At 48.4% G+C, this 21,837-nt stretch overlaps 1 protein-coding gene across 1 annotated transcript in view; it reads right to left on the bottom strand.

The window, feature by feature from the left end:
* Nucleotides 1-20,559, bottom strand: part of LOC147662628 (uncharacterized) — a 32,420-nt gene extending 11,861 nt beyond the window's left edge. Inside the window, exons 1-2 of the mRNA XM_086951035.1 lie at nucleotides 20,200-20,559; nucleotides 516-609 (exon numbers count right to left, since the gene is read on the bottom strand). Coding sequence (XP_086807161.1) covers nucleotides 516-609; nucleotides 20,200-20,559 — 454 coding nt within the window. The remainder of the gene's footprint in view (nucleotides 1-515; nucleotides 610-20,199) is intronic.
* Between the last annotated feature and the right edge of the window lie 1,278 nt (nucleotides 20,560-21,837).

The following is a 21,837-nucleotide window of genomic DNA, read 5'->3' as shown; positions in this document are numbered from 1 at the left end:
CACAAGACCAGCTTCTATGAAGACCCATAAGCCAACACAAGGCAAAACATCAGCCCATCTGAAAGCCTACCAATTGCACTAGTTTATGGTATTAAATACCACATTCTAGAACACCTCGAACAGGTACAGTAGACATTAACATTGTGTGCAAATAGGTGTGTTTAAATAACAATCAGAGGTAGACTAACATACATAACCTAGTCCTGAAGAAGGCCCTTGGCCCATAGTGGCAACCACAGGCACAAACATGTTGACTATTAGGGGAGAAAGGTATGGTAACCTTAAAACATTGCTTTTAACCTTGTGGCAGTGGAGAAAAGATAAAAACTGAATACCACACAATTTTATAATCATTGACCCTTCACATACATACCAGTATTAAATCAATGAAACAACTTCAATTGGAAAGACATAAAAAGACCTAACATAATCAGTGAGTGTTTGCACTCTTTTTTGAAATAGTCACTAGAAATAAATTAATTTCCATTTCCCCTCACTCCCTATCTGTGGCTCACCAAGCAAAGCTGTCGAAAGCATTCGATTCCTTTCAGTATAGTCATGGTCATATTTAACATTTGATACAATTCTTAAATCCCAGAAGTGTACATCCTATTAAGAGAAGCACAGGTAGAATAAAATCAAAAAGTTATATAGAATTAAAACCTGCCAGGCTATTGAACACGGCTGTCAGCGCATTTCCGAGTCCTGACACCTGGGAACTTAAAAGGCAACTGAAGGCTTAGGTGATGTGACACTCCCTATGTATTTGGATATTGTCACTTCTTGTCAGAATACTGCTATACCAAAGGGGATGATGTGCGGAGTGTTGAACATTGCAAGCACTCACCCCCAGTCAACTGATCTGGGTTTAATCCATCATCATTCTTTAGCTCTCTACGCCACACCAGTTCAGACATGGTAATATGCAAATCAGTCTGACCTGTGCCTCATGGGAACAGTCCAGCCCGAACTGCCAAGCCATGTCTTCCCTGGACCGGAAACAAGCATCCTGGGACCGGTTTCTGGCTAATCAGCCGTCATCAGCCAGGCTAGATTGAATCCAGTGGCAAAGTGAGCAAGGGACCCACGTCTGGGCATACCATGCCAACTTAGGGCGAACAAAGCAAAACCAAAGGGGATGATGAACGGGGTGTTAAACATTGCAAGCACTCACCCCCAGTGAATTGATCTGGGTTTAACCCATCATCATTCTTTAGCTTAGGCCCACACCCCAGTTCAGACGTGGCATATGCAAATCAGTATGACCCTGTTCCTCTTGGGAACAGTCCAGCCCGAACTGCCAATCCATGTCTTCCCTGGACCGGAAACAAGCATCCTGGGACCGGTTTCTGGCTAATCAGCCGTCATCAGACAGGTTAGCTTGAATCCAGTGGCAAAGTTGAAACGGGACCCCAGACACTGCAAGCACTCACCCCCAGTCAACTGATATGGATTTAATCCATCATCATTCTTTAGCTCATTTCGCCACCCCAGTTCAGACATGGCCATATGCAAATCAGTCTGACCCTGTGCCTCATGGGAACAGTCCAACCCGAACTGCCAAGCCATGCCTTCCCTGGACCGGAAACAAGAATCCTGGGACCGGTTTGTGGTTTATCAGCCGTCATCAGCCAGGCTAGCTTGAATCCAGTAGCAAAGTGAGCAAGGGACCCACGTCTGGGCATTCCCTGCCAACTTAGGGCGAACTAAGCAAAACCAAAGGGGATGATGGACGGAGTGTTGAACATTGCAAACACTCACTCCAGACAACTGATCTGGGTTTAATCCATCATCAATCTTTAGCTCGCTCCGCGACCCCAGTTCAGAAATGGCCATATGCAAATCAGTCTGACCCTGTGCCTCATGGGAATAGTCCAGCCCAAACTGCCAAGCCATGTCTTCCCTGGACCAGAAACAAGCATCCTGGGACCGGTTTTTGGCTAATCAGCCATCATCAGCCACGCTAGCTTGAATCCAGTGACAAAGTGAGAAAGGGACCCACGTCTGGGCATACCCTGTCAACTTAGGGCGAACAAAGCAAAACCAAAGGGGATGATGGACGGAGTATTGAACATTGCAAGCACTCACCCCCAGTCAACTGATAAGCCGTCCTCAGCCAGGCTAGCTTGAATCCAGTGGCAAAGAATACTGCTATGTCATTGTAGCACTTTAGTATGACACCTTCCAGCAATGCAAATGTGTGTTAAAAAAAATTCTGGGGTCAAGCCTTTGTTTTACATATTTAAAACTCCAGTTTAAGCTTATGAACAAATAAATAATGAAGCAGTTGACTTCATCAAGTGGGCAAATACAGTCTTACTTTAGCTTCCAACTAACTAGGATGTTTTTCTCTATTAATAATAAAATGCTTTTATCTCCATGGCCCTCAACACTGTCTCCCACACCACCCTAATCAGAAGACTCAACGAGATCGACATACATCGACAAGAACAACATCCTCGACTCATCCCAATCAGGCTTCAGGAAGAACCACAGCACAGAGACAGCCCTCATCGCCGCGACAGACGACATCCTCTCCCTCTTCGACAGAGGAGAGACTGTGGCCCTCATCCTTCTAGACCTCTCCGCAGCCTTCGACACAGTCTCACACCGCACCCTAGCCAGCAGACTCCACAATGTAGGAATACGGAAAAAAGGCCTCGACTGGATCCGAGCATTCCTTTCAGGCAGAACGCAGTGGGTCAGACTTTCTCCCTTCATCTCGGAGCCCACGCCATCAACCTGTGGAGCCCCCCAAGGATCCTCCATCAGCCCCACCCTGTTCAAAGTCTACATGGCCCTCCTCGCTTCCATCATCAGAGCACACAGACTCGTATCTTATGCAGACAACACACAACTCATCGTCTCACTATGCGTAGTATCATCTTAAGCAGGTTGGATTACTGCAACGCACTACTCCTGGGCGCGCCCGACACCCTGATTGGCAAGCTGCAGTGAATACAGAACATGGCTGCTAAGCTGGCACTCTCTCTGCTGCGTTTTGACTCCTCCTCTTTGGCACTTGCGGACCTTCATTGGCTGCCAATCCATCAGCGCATTTGTTTCAAGGCAGTATGCCTAGTTTTTAGGGCCCTTCATGGTCAGGGGCCTGTTCCGCTGCAGGAGATGTTCTCGTGGTATACGCCAGCCAGACCCCTGGGATCTTCATCAGCATGCCTGGTGGTAGTTCCCAAGATCTTGAGGACCCGGATGGGTGGACGCTCCTTTGGATTTTCGGCAGCCAAACTATGGAATTCTCTTCCTCTGTCCCTAAGAAGCGTCGGGGAATTCTCCTCTTTTAAGAAAGGGCTAAAAACTTTCCTTTTTCCCAGGATAGTGTAGACATTGTGGCAGTGTTCCATCGCGTATGGTTTCAAGGAGTTAAAGCGCCAGGATACCCTTTGGGTGACAGTTTAGCGCTATATAAATACGCGATACAATACAATACATACAGTACAATACTATCCAATGAACCCAACATCTCGAAACTCAACTTTCAGGAAAGAATGGAAGAAGTAGCCAGGTGGATGAGGAACAGTTGTCTACAACTGAACACAGACAAAACTGAAGTACTCATCTTAGGCCCACATCGTGATGCCTGGAATGGCACCTGGTGGCCCCCCACCCTTGGGAAACCACCACCACCCACGGACCAGGCAAGAAACCTCTGAATCATCCTGGAGTAAAAATGGAACGCCAGATCACCTCTTCCTGTTTTCACACCCTCATTCTCCTACGAAAAACTCTCAACTGGATCCCCCTCGAACACAGGAAAACATACTGGACTACGGCAACGAACTCTACGCCGGGATCAACAAGAACCTCACTCCAAACTTAAGAACATCCAAAACGCCGCCGCCAGACTAGTCCTCAACCTACCGCACCACTGCGACATCACCAAACACTTGCAGGCACTACACTGGCTCCCCGTCGAGCAGAGAATCACCTTCAAGCTTCTCACCCATGCCTGTAAAGCCCTCCACAACACTGGCCCCACCTACATGAACCACCGCCTCTCGCTCCTCGTACCCCAAAGATCCCTCCACTTAGCCCAGCTTTCCCTCGCTACGGTACCACGCATCAAGAAAACCAGAACAGGAAGTCGCTGTTTCTCCTTCCTTGTGGCCAAAGCATGCAACACCCTCCTGCTACACCTTCGCCAAACACCAACTCTCTCCAAAGTCCTGAAGGACCTCAAGACCTGGCTCTTCGATGAATCACCATGAGCATCCGGCCCCTAACGCACCCTGATGGACTATGGTATCTGATAATTATCCGCGAAGGCTTAGGAGCCGCGCCCCCCTCTCCCCTGCGCCTTGAGACCCTTTCGGGTGAGTAGCTGCGCTTTACAAACCTTGATTGACTGAATGATTGATATATGGATCCACTCTCAAATGGACCTGTTCCTTCCTTCCTCACTGGAAGAACCCGGAGGGTCAGGCTGCCATCTTAACTGAGAAGAATGGGAGAAAGTACAAGCAATGGATCTTAATGTAAAAAGGGCACAGGCGTGATTGTAAAAGGCCCTAATTTGGTTTTGATGGTACTATAGTTTGCTCAAATTGATAATTGATTTATGATGTTTCCAGAGAGCCTGAACTGTCAGGCAAGATTACGTTGAGATGGCTCTTAGCTAATATTTTGATGCTTGTTGGAACAGTTCACTTGTGAGCAGTCAGTCCGCAGACTACCAGGTTGCATATATGACAGCATGAACGTCAATAGGGCAGGATTATTGATTTAACTGGTAGAAGTTACATCAAATCAGCCAGTCAATCCATTGGTGGAAAGTTTGACGGAGCATGAGAATATAGAATTTAGAATATTAGTGGATTTGAATAGAACTCTGATGCAGAAAGACACATTATGGGTCAGAAAGTGGTCAAGAGATGATGAGACCATGAAAATAAGTCATGTTTGGTAACAGAATAGGCCATAGAGGAGAAACAAAGAATAACCATAAGGATTTGATCATGGGTAACGAGAGGAAAAGGCAGACTTCAAAAGCAAGAATAATTAGCTTAGGCAGGTCTGGGGACTTATGAGTTGAAAACATTCTTCCAACATTCGTACTGACAGAATGAATAACCCACGATGAATGCTTGAAGAATGTGTTCATAATATCTCTTCTATGTGGAATGCATTTGAGAAAGTGAAACTGTCAAGCTGAGTTTCCCTATAATTCCTTGTAAGTCCATTATTATGACTAGTCATATATGTTATTAAGTGCATCTGTGTGGCGACGGCTACAAGAAAGATGTGTCTCTATAAATCATGGCAATGGGCAATGATGTGAGTGTTTGCATCTGGCTATTCATCCAGGCCGCCAGTCTTGGGTCTGTTAGATAGAAAATTCACTGAGCCTGGAAGAGAAGTTCCTCAAAGACATGCTAAAGTTCAACTTCATCCCTGCATAATCACTTTCAAGTTAGTTTATGGTTGTTATAATAGAACCTTTGTAGTCATACAAGCACGTGTTTATATTAGAATTCTGCATTAGCCATTATCTCTTGATCTGACTTGGCATTGAAGAAATGTACTTTGTATAATCCTGCAATCAACCAATAGTCCAATCTCAAGCTTTCAGCTTTCGAAAGGAATATGTAAGAGGGGATTGTCTCCCACTGGTATGAAAGGGTGACAGATTCACTGGAATAATGTTTAACTATAGTGAAATACAAGGCACACTTTCACAGGAGGAGTGCTCAACTCGCGACAGCAGAGCGAAGGAAACACATTCTGCGTTAAGGTGAATTCTCCTTCTGAGAAAAGCAACAGGGCTACTTGTTGTAGAGGTAAAAGCAGCAAAAAACACAAAAAAGGACACACTGCAGTTGATGACATTCCATTATTGGAAGTAAGTGTTGGTGTGGAAGGCAGGCAGCTGCTTGCAGGTTCAGTGGTTGTGTTTAATGTATCTTCAGTGGCCATTTAGGGCCTCCTCGTTACAGGTGCTGGTGTATGAAGTTAGCACTAGCAGAATATTGATAACTCTAGGGATCATTGGTTGAACTCTAAGAATCATCTGAGTAATGAGGAACTACTTGGAGAATTGGTCATTCTGGGGTTCGGTTCCTCCTATCTTTTCTCACCATCCACTATAGTTTCCACCGTGATTTATGCATTTTCGATGTTGAATATAATTTGGGCTGCTTTCAGTAGGCAAAATCTGCGAGGAAAACATTGCAGAGCCACAGTAACTTGGCAGAACTTATAATTCACTATGTGCAAATAACCTTAACAGTCTTATTTGTCCAATCAAGAATTACAGGTCTCTCATAATGAAAGTCTTAATGTTATATACAGGCCATCAGGAAGCGAAAGGGTCTAGCTTTAATAATTGAATGAGACTTAACCTACTTTGTGAAGATAGTGTCTAGGCCATGACTATTTTAGCTGTATGTTGTGTGACTGAATTTCTTGCGGTTGACATTATTATTGAACAATCACTTGTCACTCATCTAAAAGGTGTACACCGGAGACAAGTCAAGCAGAAAATTTGAAAAAACTCACTGTTTTGGGGGTAATGCTCATAATTTATCAGCTGTAAACTCAATATTTCGTTTACATTAGCCAACAATTGTGCATTAAATTTAGAAACAAAAGTTCAAATGAACTAATCATTTATACGATCGGAGTTTTAATAAGAAGAAAATTCTTCTCACCTGCAGAAAAATAAGAAGAAATTTCCATATTGCCTCATCCAATAGTACATGTCAGTGGCAACTGTCCTTTCTGTTTTCGGCCTTTTTAAAAAAATCATATCAGTATTGAATGATGAATTATATTCACTAATGCTACAATTAAAAAAAGTAGCCAGCCCTTACTACAAACAGCATATTTGAGCATTTATTTTTTTGGTGGTGGGGGGTGAGTGAGTGAGAGGTTGGGGGTTTATATAACGTGAACTCAACCCGAAGGAATCAGAGGCTTTATATGAGCACCAGTTGCCTTACAGAAGACACATCCATCTTTGTTAGGCTGGGAGAGATTAAGTGATTTGCCCAGAATCACAAGATACTGAGCAACCCTACCAGAACTAGAACCCAGTTCCTCAGCTCCGAGGTCGGCCGCTCTAGCCATTAGGCCACATCCTCTCATTGAACCTCCCTGATGAATAGTGCCGACAGGGACTAGCATCACACATATTTCCCAGGCCTGGTGACATACCAGCCCTGACTTCAACAGCCTTACATGCCCAGGTGCCACACTATTAGTGACGCACTGCAGCATCACTGGTAAAGGAGGCCCCGAGTACTTCAAACGTAAATCCATGCAGTGCCTGGCCTGCATTACCGACACGCTGTCGCCACACCCTGTGTGGGGTTGGGTCATGAGCCTCACTGACCTTACGTCACCCCGAGATAAGTTGGGAGAGCTGGGATGCTTTCAGTTTCTTGCTTAAATGCTTGATGTAAGAAGGAGCCGTGTCCTGCCTCGAGGGTCCTTCGCAGCCGAAGAATGGTGCAGACCTTCTCAATGCAAGTTAAACAAATATATATCTCATTATTGTGTGCGTGTGGGTGAGGATGTGTGTGAGTGTGTGTATGTGTGACCTCGTGTCTATGTGTACGTGAAAATGAGTGAGTGAGTGCGCGAAAGTGAACTGTGCTAGAGAGTGAGCGAGAATAAGTGAGTGTTAATGAGTGAAAATGAGAGTGAAAGCAAGGCTATAAGAATGGGTGGAACGAGAATGGTCAGTGAATGTTAGTGAGTATGATTGAGTGAGTGTATTGGGCAACCACGACTGCTGCTGCTGTTGCTCTTTGCATACTCAAGGTCATTCTTTGTTTAGAGAGGCACTCATGGCAAAACGCTGAGTTGTTAGAGGAAATTCTTGGTGTATATATGTTTATGAAATTTAAATAAGCAAATTTAATGTCAGCACCCTGCCGTGGTGAAAGGACAAAAATGCATGACTACATACTTGCATATATGCCAAAAAAAATTGCCACTAGAAAGAGGGAGATATTGAAAAAAAATTTGGGGGACTTAATTTTCCCCATTGACGTACATTGAGGCAAAGTCAATTTTAAGAAGGCGACTGTTAGAATAAAGCCATTTTTGGTTAGAAGAGTCCTTCAGTTCCTGCTCGCATTAGACAGACTGATGGAAGGAGGGCACAGGCCGGACACCCACCGTGTGAGAAAAGCTGGTAACCTTTCCATCACATGCTATAGCATTCTATGAATGTACAACTATCACTGCACATACATGCAAAATGATGTATACAGAGAACGGCAAAAGGGCGCACATACATGTGCCATGAAACTCTATAATTGGCAAACATATGCATTACTACGTACGTGTGTATGAAACTGTTCATTTGCTGGTAAATCAACCACCCTGTTTTTGTTTCTGCAAGGGTACTGCTATCAGCAGCACTATTAATCACCACAGGAGAAACTTAGAAGTAGTTTGCAGAATTGTGAATGAACTACAAGAGCCGCAAACATGGTGGTTATTGAAAGCAGAGCATGGCGAGGGAGCTTCTTTTTTCAAGACGTCTTCTCTTGTAAGCCATGCTTACCCAGCGTTGCTCGTCACCCATCACTGTAAAATATAGGCCTCCAATAACTGCCCAAAAACAACTGCATGCTGCATCTCAATGCCCGCCTAAACCCACCTTGTCAAAATAAATAAGCACGCACAATGCTTGACTCAATCCAGAAAGAGCACATGAATGCTGAACCACCAACGAAAATGTGTCCTGAGATGAAAATAAAGGTAAGTCGATGTATATCAACGGGTGTCCAGAGCTTCCAAGATGCCGGCCATCTAACATCCATCCGCTGGTATTCAAGTCCAAGGCAGCTGTTGTGACTTGACTCAGCAGCTTGGTATCCTCCCCAGAGCTCCTGGTCCCTGCTGCTCGGCCAGTGTGTGAGGGCATTCGAATGTGGAGGGTGATTGTGGTTGGATGAGTATCAGGTGAAGCAATGGGCTCAGCAGCACAGGTGCTGCTCCTGGTGCGGCGTTGTCTGTAACTTGGGACAAGCTTAACAAACCTTCATCTATAGTCCATACGACTTGGCTGCACCCCATCCTTTACTGATTGTAACAGCAGCTCTGGAGAAGCCTCTTTCAGCTCGAAGTCAGCAACACATATTATACCTGGCAGGTGAGCCTCTCAAGATTGACTATGAGATAGAGTCAATACCTTCTGGGAGTACCCACCGAATTTTGCATATTATTCCTATTGTAAGTCAGTCCATTGACTTTTTGTGTGTAATGCACAACAGATGTGTTCTTCATGGCACTAATTTCATAGGCGGAAAGACCCAAATCGTTGTTTGTAAATACCCACCACCATTTTGCTCACCTGATCTCTAATGTAACCTCATTTCCAGTGGCGTAACGAAACGTGAGGGGAACCCCCTGCAGGGCACGTGGATGGGCCCCCTCTCCGGCCGAAGTGCTGTGCTGACGGGGCGCTCTGAAGCTTGCCCTCCTCCCCCCCCCCCTTCACCCCCCCCCCCACCACCACGAGGGCTGCGGGGGCCTGTGTTACACCAATGCTCATTTCCTCATTGGTTTTCACACACAAGTTGTACATTTAAAGTTCCAGATCCACACCGACCCGAAGACCACCCTCAGAGGCACCCTGATCTACCGACCTCCGGGACCACGCACTCAATTCAGCGAGGACATCGCCGACTTCGTCAGCCCGCACGCCCTCCCCTCCGCTGACTACATCCTCCTGGGGGACTTCAACTTCCACCTGGAGAACAACAACGACTGCAACACCAGCACCCTGCTCGACAACCTCGCCAACCTCGGACTCAAGCAGCTGGTGTCCACCCCCACCCACCTCGCCGGACACACACTCGACGCCATCTTCTCATCCAGCAGAGACATCGCCTTCAGCCACGCCACAGAACTCCACTGGACGGATCACAGATGCATCCACTTCACCTTCAGAAGAACGACGACCCACCACCACCAGCAACAGGTTGCCCGAAGAAGCTGGACCAAGATCACAGCCGACCAGCTCGCCGCCTCCCTGAGCCAGCTCCCTCCGGCCAGCTCAGCGAACCCCAGCCAGGCCGCCGACAACCTCACGAAGTGGATCAGCAACTGCGCAGACGAACTCGCCCCACTGAGGACCCCGCCCAGCAGACCCGGCAGTAAGAGAGCCCCATGGTTCACCGACGAACTCAAGAGCTCCAAGAAGAACTGCCGAGCCCTCGAGAAAGCCTGGAGAAGGGAACCCACGCCGGACAACAGGACCACCCTCAAGCTCGCCACCCGGAAACACCACCAACTGATCCGCATCGCCAAGAAAACGGCGTTCAAGAACCGACTGGACAACAACGCACACAACTGCAAGGAACTCTTCAACATCGTGAAAGAGTTCTCCAACCCCAACGCCGGAAACAACGACATCACCCCTTCGCAAGACCTCTGCAACTCCCTCGCTTCCTACTTCCACAACAAGATCGCTGAGATACACGACAGCTTCAGCACTCAACCGACGCACGCCACGACCGCAGGACCTCCACCCACCACCACCCTCCGCGCCTGGACCCCGGTCAACACCGAAGACACCTGCCACACGATGAACTCCGTCCACTCCGGAACTCCAACCGACCCCTACCCTCACCACGTCTTCAACAAAGCTGACGCTGTCATCGCACCCCACCTGCGGGACATCATCAACACCTCATTCGACACCGCCACCTTCCCCGAGAGCTGGAAGCACGCCGAACTCAGCGCTCTACTGAAGAAACCCACAGCAGACCCCACCGAACTCAAGAATTACCGCCCCATCTCGCTCCTCCCGTTTCCCGCCAAAGTCATCGAGAAGACCGTCAACAAACAGCTGGCCACCTTCCTCAAGACGAATGGATCCCTCGACCCATCGCAGTCCGGTTTCCGTGCCAACCACAGCACCGAGACCACCCTCATCGCCGCCACCGACGACATCCGAGCCCTGATGGACAACGGGGAAACAGCGGCCCTCATCCTCCTAGACCTCTCCGCGGCTTTCGACACAGTCTGCCACCGCACCCTAGTGCAGCGCCTCAGCAACGTCGGAATCCAGGAGAAGGCGCTGGAATGGATCGTCTCCTTTCTCGACGGAAGAACACAAAGAGTCCGCCTACCACCGTACAAGTCAGAGGCCACCAAAGTCATCTGCGGCGTCCCTCAAGGATCCTCACTGAGCCCGACTCTCTTCAACGTCTACATGAGCCCCCTCGCGGCCATCGCACGCCAACACAACCTCAACATAATCTCCTACGCCGACGACACCCAGCTGATCCTCTCCCTGACCAACGACCCCGCCGCCGCCAGAGCCAACCTGCACGAAGGAATGAGAGAGGTAGCCGAGTGGATGACGATGAGCCGCCTGAAGCTGAACACAGATAAGACGGAGGTCCTCATCCTGGGCTCCTCGCCCTCCGCCTGGGACGACTCCTGGTGGCCCCCCCCGCCCTGGGCACCCCACCCAAACCGACGGACCACGCACGCAACCTGGGTTTCATCTTGGACTCCTCCCTCTCCATGACCAGGCAAGTCAACGCTGTCTCCTCGTCATGCTTCAACATCCTGCGCATGCTGCGGAAGATCTTCCGGTGGATCCCCACAGAGACCAGGAAGACCGTCACCCAGGCCCTCGTCACCAGCCGACTGGACTACGGCAACGCACTCTACGCCGGAACCACCGCCAAGATCCAGAAGAGGCTCCAGCGCATCCAGAACGCCTCAGCCAGACTCATCCTCGACATCCCACGACACAGCCACATCTCCGGACACCTAAGAGACCTGCACTGGCTCCCGGTCAACAAGAGAATCACCTTCCGCCTCCTTACCCACGCACACAAAGCTCTCCACGACCAAGGCCCGAACTACCTCAACAACCGAATCAACTTCTACGCTCCCAAACGCCACCTCCGTTCCGCCAGCCACGCCCTCGCCGCCGTCCCACGCATCCGCAGAGCCACTACAGGAGGAAGATCCTTCTCCTACCTGGCCGCCAAGACCTGGAACTCCCTCCTGGCCGACCTGCGCCTGACCCAAGACCACCTCTCCTTCAGGAAGAAGCTCAAGACCTGGCTGTTCAAGCAGTAGCGGCACCCCCCCCCCAGCGCCTCGAGACCCTACGGGTAGGTAGCGCACTATATAAATGTCTTTGATTGATTGATTGATTGAAAGTTAGACCCTGATTACAAGGTTAGTACTAAACTCTAATCCCTCAGCAAACTGGGGGGATGGATGGGGGAGGGGTTGGGTGACTGGAGGGAGACCTAGTAAATACCTCACCTTGGGAAATACCATACCCTGGAGTAATAAAGTCCCACCCTATTCCACTATACTTGGAACTGGTGCTTTAGAGTGCACTTGGGTCTGAAATTACTAAAAAAGCATACATCAGAAAATATATTGATAGGCAAAATATTGAGTTTCTTTGGGTTAGGTGAAACTATGCAAATCTGTGATTTTAACAGATTGGCATGCATAGTTTTATAGTTTGCTATCCCACCTCTAAAAGGTAGATGGCAATGCAGTGAGTGGTGGAATTTGTTGGTTCGAAGATTTCTTTATGTTACCTGATCCTGTGTGAACAAGGCCCAGATATATTATTGGCCATTCTACACATAGATTCTGGCTGACATACAGTAATATGTAAATCATATGTCCTGCTCAAATCATTTCAAGTTTTCAATAGCACGCAATTTAAATGCATACATTGGATGTGAAACCCACAAGGTTTTTAAAAAAAATATCCACAAAGTTACTGCTGTTGCATGAATAAGCCGTTGCAGTGGTCATATCAAAGCTTTTTCCCGGGGTCACCCATGTGACCAACCAGTTGTATGTCAGAATGTCATTAGCAAACATATTAATTAAGCCTGGGTGGAGTATGCGGAGTTCCGCACAGCGGAACACTGCGAAGTGCCAAAATACTCTGCCCAGCTATGCGGAGTTCTGTGAGTGGAGGAGTCGGTTGCCTTGCGCCATTCACACTGATATTTAGTCCCGGGTGTTTGCCCCACACTGTAACCTCTTAGGTGCTGCGCCTATTCCAACGGCCGACGGCACCACTACCTCAGGAGTGCTGCCGTCGGCCGTTGGACGTTCGAACCTCACCTGCGCAATGGAATGTTCAGCACTGGAGCTGGACGTTCCATAGCTGCTAAGAGGTTAAAATTAGTGCGAACGGCATTTTGCACAGTGCAAGAGGGCACTGCTTCTTTGTGCTGCTCGGGGAGAAGTTCTACTTGAGTGGCAGTTCACTCAAAGCGAACAGAAGGTTTCTCAATTCGAGCAGTAGCAACCATCTGCAACTGCCCGCTTTGAGAAATCTTGCTGGGAAGTGGTTTAGCATTGGATTTTCCTCGCTCTTGCTCCCCAATTTACTGTTGGCAAGGGTGAGTGAGGAAAAAAACTGTGCCCTGCTATGCGGAGCGGAGTTTTTAGGAACTTCGCAAGTTCCATGGAGCGTGGAGTGTGAAAAACTCTGCAAACGGAGCGGAGATCACCTCCCACGCTTAATATTAATGGGGTGTATAATTTTTATGATCAACTCCAACTGAATCATATTTTGTACGGGATTTTTGGCTCATGGCATTTTTGTCAGGTTATATTTAGTCCATGATGTTCAGGCACTCTACCTCTCGGCCATAAACCTGACATTTGTGCTGCCTGATACCTGCTGACTGGTGGTATTTCTGTTGCACTAAGTAGCATAAGGAGTTGTAAAAAGCAATCCAAAACTACTAATTCTGGGAATAAGGATTGCAGATTTGACCATTCAAATTACTTAAGGAGGGTTCCACATTTAAATTACAAGTGCAAATGTTTTTGTGCTTGTGGCCCTCTATCATTGTTGTGGTTTTATTTCTTCTTTTTCTTCTTCTTCTTCTTCTTCTTCTTCTTCTTCTAATTATTATTATTATTATTATTATGATTGATGTTATTATTATTGTTATTACTATTAATATTTATATTATTATCGTTTGGTATGTTTGTTATTATTACTGGTAATGTTATTACTACTGTTATTGCTTTGTTTTGTTTGTAATATTGTTATTACCACCATTATCATCTTCAGCAAAAATAACCAAAAAGATGAAATATACAAGTTATTTGTAAATATCAATTATATGCTGGCACTATGACTACTACCGTTACTACTACTAGTAAATATGATCATGATAACATCATTATAGGGCGTATACATTTAGAGTTGTTTAGTTACAGCTATGATGACTGAATCAGATTTCAAATTTCTCCGTTTTCTAGTAAAGTTTATTTGCCCTCATGCAACAATTGAAACTCGCAAATTGATGCTTTTATTTAAAAAATGATAAAGTGACGTTCCATATTAGTAGCTATTGTCATGCAACTCTATATCTCCAGTCATACCCACCTCTTATATCCCAGACACAGCAAAGCCTTGGACACAGCAACCAAGTTTTACTATATGGCTTGCATTAGTACTAAGCTGTGCATTTACATGACATTGTGGTCGTATGTTATGCACTGTTTCCAAAGTTAACATAAATCAAAAGCTTGTTGCCTTTTAGGAAACTTGGGGCCAGATGCATCAAAGGGTTTTGCCCATTCTGTGTCTATGGGAAAATGTGTTCATGCATATGGCCCTTGGTTTTCTGGCATCCATTACCCATAGCCATCTGTGAAGGAGTTTAAACAGAGGAGCATGAGTGCTATAACAATTTGATGTTCCAGTTTTCATCTGGGCTCTGCCAGCAATGCTCTCACACTTGACTTATTATTTGTCCTTCATACATTTGAGCAAATTAATTTAGCGGTGGCAAACAATGTATTTGAAGTTATAGCCATTGCAATATGATGTAGTTAATAATTTGGCAGAACATGTCACAAGTTTTGTCCATGGCAGTGCTTTACATCCCTGGATGGACACATCCCACCTCCCCACAGTGTCTGTATTGATTTAGAAGGTACTGCAGAAAGTAGATCAAAAACTACCCAAGACAGGCAAGTCATTTATTGTGAGTCCTTTCAGAATATGTGATGGAACTCCTCCTTCCTGCCTTCTCATTTCTACACAAGGCTTATGTTCATTTTATGAATAGGCTCTGACAAAACAACCACTAGGTTCATATTGTAAAGATTGAAGACATGCTTTGGCGTGGACATCTCTTTCATTAAAGATCATGTCCTAAATAATCAAGCAATTTCTTGGAGGAAATATGACTTTTTAAAGGCAATTTCTGCATCAAACTCAATATATTGAGCTGCTGGATATATTCCAGGGTAGAGGAGGTTGTGTAGCATATGTTTACCATTTTAAGAAATTGGTAGCATATGTACCATCTGGGGTTACTGTGAGTTACCACTTTCAGAAATGGAATTTTAGAGTTTTTCAAAGAATCGTCATTTGAGCTAGTGCCTTCACCTGTGATTTAAGCTATATTTTTGTACGATGGTGCAGTTAGCTGAGAGAAGTGTGCTAGAACACGATAATGAATACCTGATCGCTAGTGTCGCATAGAAACAGGAATACAGCCTCGTAGCCAGAACCAAGAAACACTGCCTTTTATAAGCCTTCTGGCCCATCATTCTAATGTTTGTCTTTCTGTTTCTCCCTTTTTAATTTAGAACATTCTACCCTCGGTGGGGGCGGAGAGGTGTTCTAACAGCATCATAGCCCTTCTGCTTCGAGCCATGTCAGTGGTTAAAAGCCCTCACCCTTGTTATAGGCTTTTGCCTGCAGTTCAATCCTATGAGTCGGGTTCCTGGCCTTTGACAGCCAGGAAGGCCCTCTGCAGTGGGTCAAAGTGCTATGTTAGAGAACAAGAAGGAAAAGTGGAATTTGTATTGTGACCGTACAGAACACTTTGAAAAAACGATGGCCGAGGAGAAATGACATTGTTCAGGAGAGGATACTGAATGTTACTTACTATCCACACACAGCTCAATGAATGAAAAATGTGCTTATTATTTTTCAAACTTTGTAAGCTAGAACCCGAAAGGAAATTGTTTGGTCTGTGATATGCCCAACCAACAATATAGGAAATGCATTTGCATTTGATGTCAAAAAACATATATGTTTATTTTTTTTGTTGTTATTTCTCATTATGTTCACAAAAACATCGTACAGTTTACAAGTGTGCGCACATTTCTCCCCCATACAGCACAATACATACGCACTAGGTGGCTGTGACAATAATCAAATACAGGCAATATCAACAGTAGGAACGTCCAGAATGGTGCACTGCAGTGCATGTGTGATATCAGACAAATTCAAAGTGTCCATGACCATCCAACAAGTGCGGCCGTCAGTATATTGTCCATGTACTCTCAAGAACAATATGTGAACAGCTCAGGAAGTGAGGAGCTAGACATGAAAAAACACATTATGCATTCGGCACACTTTCAATCGTCTCCTAATTGTGGCAGCACATACGTCGTGTATGGATCCATATATCCCTTGGCCGGGACGCCTCCGGTAGACCTTCCGCATAACAAGTGAGCTGGTCGTGGCAATAAGCCATATCCTGCAGCCATTGCGCCAGTGTGGGTACAGGCCTACCATCCCAACACATGGCCACTCTGCGTTTAGCTAATTGTAGAGACAACACCACTAGCTTATGAACTCCTGCTGGGACTTTTGACACAATACCCAATAGACATACTCACACATCTCGCTCAATCTGCATACCTGTCATGTTTGTCAATGCTTGCATCACTGCATCCCAAAACATAAGGATTCTCGGCAGCCCCACGCCAGGTGTATAAAATCAGCCTCATCTGTACCACTACGCTTGCAACAGTGAGAGTCTCTCAAACCATACTTATGCAGCTGTGCAGGGGTATAGTACATTTGGTGCAGGAACTTATAATGAATACGTTTATAGTTGCCAATAACTGCGAAGCTCCCAGTCATATGGCAGCTTTCCTCCCATTCCTCATCCGTCAGCGGCTGCGGTAGACACTCATCCCATTTGGCCCTGAAGTTATTCTGTGCAGCACCCTCATCCGTTTGCGAGGCATAGTAGAGACGGGAGACCAGTTTTGTTTTGGTGGTCACTGTGTATAATAGTTGCACCGCGCCCAGTGTAGCCGGCTCTTCCGGAAAGCTTGGATACAAACTGAACAATGCTGCCCGAAGTCTAGCATATATAAACGTGGGCATAGCAAAGCCGGGGGTTTGAATCTATCCTTTTGCACTCTGCACTTTAGAATCTGCACATTTTAAAATTACGCCGTGCTTTAATTTAACATTGCACTTCTGAGGGTTGAATTGTTGTACCTTGCTGCCCCTTGGACCCGATCCCTGATCCCCGGCTCTAGCCTTGTAGCCGCCATAACCCTCGCATGTGCCCACTCAGTGGGTCACCCATACATACTTACTTGCCGGTCGGCATTCTGCATACATTCTCCGTCATTACTAGCAAATAATGTCAGCCAACAATCTCAGTTCTTAGTGGTGGTCATTGTTGGCCGCAGATTTATTAATATCAATAATGATTATTAATAACAATATTAATAACATACTGGTTGTACAATCTTCATTTGCGAACTCTAGCCATCAATCATGCACATCACTTTACAGTTTATGACACCTTCCTCCGGTACAGGTGTCTGTCTCTAGTGCACCCATCAGTTCGTAAATGGCACTTGTGTACAACCAGTTCTTAGTCAGTTTATTGGTGTTCCAGTAGTTGGTTGGCCACACCCCTTTTGGGTGTCATGGAGGGGAGCTTCTCTGCCTGGAGTTAGGTCCCCAGCTCGCTACCATTTGCGCCCTGCCGTCCGGCCGGGTCTGGGCCGCGAGTGCCGTCTCCATCTGTTCCTCCCCTCCTTTGTGCGGCCACGTCACCCTGCTGTGCGGCATTGAAAAGTGAGTGGCCCTCCTCCTACACACCGCCCACCGGTGTGTTTGGTTAGCCAACGATTGTAGGATTTCCGCCAAACGCCTTCCCCACTGTCCAGCACTGCGACTCTGCTGTTTTTCAGGTGTGGGTGGGTGGGCTTCAAACGATGTCGTTGTCGCGCCGCTCTCCCAGCTCCTTCGAAGACGTTGTGCTTCTGCTGGGGAGCGGCGGTGCTTAAATCCTCTTGAGCCCCCCAGGGGTCTCAGGTGAACCCCCTTTGATTGGGGGGTTCAAAGGTAGCAAGGTTGACCATTGGTCGCCCCCCGTGGGCGCCCAGGTCACAAGGTCACTTCCTGTCGGGGTGGCTGGTGCGCACCCCGTTTCCGCTGGTCCTGGCCGCATCGGGGCGCCCAGAACCAGTTCCCATCCCCCTGTTGGCACCGCGTGGGTTATGGCGCCGGCCCTTGAGCCTCCCCCACCCTGCGGGCGGGTGCGGCGGCCTCTGCAATAACCCTCGCATGTGCCCACTCAGTGGGTCACCCATACATACTTACTTGCCGGTCGGCATTCTGCATACATTCTCCGTCATTACTAGCAAATAATGTCAGCCAACAATCTCAGTTCTTAGTGGTGGTCATTGTTGGCCGCAGATTTATTAATATCAATAATGATTATTAATAACAATATTAATAACATACTGGTTGTACAATCTTCATTTGCGAACTCTAGCCATCAATCATGCACATCACTTTACAGTTTATGACACCTTCCTCCGGTACAGGTGTCTGTCTCTAGTGCACCCATCAGTTCGTAAATGGCACTTGTGTACAACCAGTTCTTAGTCAGTTTATTGGTGTTCCAGTAGTTGGTTGGCCACACCCCTTTTGGGTGTCATGGAGGGGAGCTTCTCTGCCTGGAGTTAGGTCCCCAGCTCGCTACCATTTGCGCCCTGCCGTCCGGCCGGGTCTGGGCCGCGAGTGCCGTCTCCATCTGTTCCTCCCCTCCTTTGTGCGGCCACGTCACCCTGCCGTGCGGCATTGAAAAGTGAGTGGCCCTCCTCCTACACACCGCCCACCGGTGTGTTTGGTTAGCCAACGATTGTAGGATTTCCGCCACGCCGCAGGGAGGCTCACGTCTTTCTGCGGCTCCCCCCTTTGCCCCTTGGTTCGTGGCTACCTACATTCCCCCCTTTCTCTTTTTTTTTTTTTTTTTAAAGACAACCAGCGAGCGTCATTGCGCCCCACAAGTTGCTCCAGAACACCTCCATTCCTTTGTCGGACAGAGGACAGATGCACCCCATCTTGTCCGTAGAGCTCTGGGCGGCCTGGGTGGATGAGGCCGTGCCGGATCGATTCCAGGCCATTGGTTGAGCAAAACTTGTGCATGGCGATGTTCAACTTGCGCCTTGCGTTATCCACCGCTTTGTTGGAGTCGGCACCCCTCCAGTGCCTCCTGCTGATCATCTCCGACCAGACCACGGCCGTGGTCCCCAGCCATGCCGCCGCTTTGGTGAGGTCCTTCTGGATGGCTTGGCCCACCGCCTTGCGGCCCAACCGTGTTAGGTCGTTCCCTCCGAGATGTATGATCAGCACATCTGGCAGCCACGCTGAGTCTGCCATAAGGCCGTCCAGGGTCGGTAGTAACTGCTCCCATCTCATGCCGGGCCGTCCGATCCAGCGGATGTATGTCGCCTTGGGTCTGCTTTCATTGTGGCCCACTCGCCGCCACCAGGACTCCATTCTGGATACGAATGAATGTCCCACGACCCAGACAAGCTGTGGGCGTCCCCCTGTCGAGAGAAAATGCTCTATTAAGGTGGCTTTCTGCGCACCGGGTGTGGACGAGGGAGGGCAAGAAACCCTGCCGTGCGGCATCCCAAGGCGGCTGCTCCCCCCCCCCCCCCCCCCACTACCCCTCCCCCTTTTTTTTTTTTTTTTTTTTTATATGAGATGCGGGCGTATGTATGACTTGTAGGCCCTGGAACGCCATCTGCCCACGGCCTGGATCCTGTCCTCTGGCATGCCATACTGCGATGCCGAGGTCGCCGCCCCGATCCTGAAGGAGTGTGGGGCAAATGATGTTGCCTGGAACCCAGCCTTACTGAGGCCCTGGCGCATTACGGCTGTGAACTGGAACCTGCTCAAGTTCATTCCATCCTGATGTACGAAGAGGGGGCCCTCCCCCGCCGGGCGGGCCGCCATGTATTGAAACAGCCAGCACACTGCGCAGAGCCCCACCTCTGGAATACAATGTAGGCGTATCGTCGTCCCCTTTCGCGCCCTTTGGATTGCCTAAGCGTGAGCTCCACAGCTCTTACCATCGGCTTGATGTCCCTCGCCTGCAAGCAACGCTGTGCCGGGCCTGACTTGTTGGGAGCCACTATCTCACTTACCCGAAATGCCCCAAAGAAAGCTGTGGTGAACGCAGCCCCGAAGAGTAGCCGCTCATATTTGTCTGCAATGATGCTGGTTAGGGCGCTCAGTAACTGACCCAGCTTGTCGAAGTCAATGGGGCGCCTGCCATCCTTCTTGGTCCCCTCGATTTTTCGCCAGCCTTTAAAGGCTGCTTTTAGGTAGGCAGATGCCGTGGGGTCCTCGCCTGTGTAGAGCCTGGCAAAGTAAGCAAAGGCGGCCAGGTGCGCCTGGGCCCAAGACCTTGTTTTCTTGGCGTCGAATGCCCATTGCACGAATTTCTCCACCGCTGTGCGCGCCTTTGCCTTGTCCTCCAGCGACTCTATGCCCCCGATTCTCATTACTGTGGCCGCGTATTTCTTGTATCTCGTGTGTGCCTCAGAGGTGAGCGAGTGCCCTATTAATCTGGACAGGTCAACCCCCCCAGGTCCCACAGGTATGGTGGAAAGGGGGTCATCTCCTCGTCCGCCCCGGGTAGCAGTTGTTTGAACCGCATCATCTGGGACCGGGATAGCGCATCTGCGACCGTGTTCTCTGCCCCTGGCACGTGTCGAGCCTTCAGCTCCAGGTTCCCCTCGAGCTGCAATTTAACCAACTCTCGCATTAGCCTCAACATGTCCGGGCATCTTGCTGCGCCTCTGTTAATGGCCTGCACTACCCCCTTGTTATCCGACCATAAGGTGAGTTTCAGGTTCCTTATCTCCTCTTTCCACACGGTCAGAGCCACTATTATTGGGAATAGTTCGAGGAACGTGATGTTTTTGGTGAGCCCCTGCGCATGCCACCTGTTTGGCCACTGGCTGGCACACCATCTGTTCCCCAGGACCGCCCCAAAGCCCAGGCTCCCAGCCGCGTCTGTGTAGAGGGATAGCTGGTCCGCTGTCACCCAACCCCTTTTCCAGATCAGAACACCATTGAAATCCTGCAGGAAGTCGTCCCATACCTGTAGATCCTGCCTCACACCCGTGCTCAGCCGGATGTGGTGGTGTTTGTGGGTAACGCCAGCTGTTAGCGCGGTCAGGCGCCTGGAAAAGACCCTGGCGGGCGGGATGACCCTTGCCGCAAAGTTCAGTCTGCCTATCACCCCCTGGATATCCCTGAGGGTGGCCTTGCGCCGGCCTCGTAGTTTGGCTATTTCTTCCCTGAATTCCCGCACTTTATCTGGGGGGAGCCTGGCGGTCCCCGCCGTGGAGTCAAGTTCAATGCCCAAGAACGTTAGTCTTGTCGTCGGGCCTGTCGTCTTCTCTTTCGCTAGGGGGACCCTGAGTGTTTCGGTCAGGGCCTCGAACGCTGCCAGCGTACTGGCGCACGTCGTGGATCCCGACGGTCCTGTGAACAGGAAATCATCGAGGTAGTGCAGCTTCCCGCCCCTTTGGTGCCTGTCGTGGAGGGCCCATTCCAGAAAGGTAGCGAATTGCTCAAAATAGGCACAGGATATGGCACATCCCATGGGCATGGCCTTGTCGACGTACGTGTCCCCTTCCCATTGGAAACCCAGCAGGTGGAAGCTGGTCGGATGAACCGGCAATAAGCGAAAGGCAGATTCAATGTCCGCCTTGGCCATGAGGGCTCCCTTTCCTGACGCTTTGACTAGTGCGATCGCGTCATCCACTGACGCG

This window comes from Lissotriton vulgaris, unplaced genomic scaffold, assembly GCF_964263255.1.
Source record: "Lissotriton vulgaris unplaced genomic scaffold, aLisVul1.2 SCAFFOLD_666, whole genome shotgun sequence".
In the NCBI taxonomy this organism is placed as follows: domain Eukaryota; kingdom Metazoa; phylum Chordata; class Amphibia; order Caudata; family Salamandridae; genus Lissotriton; species Lissotriton vulgaris.
This window is presented reverse-complemented; position numbering and strand designations above follow the sequence as displayed.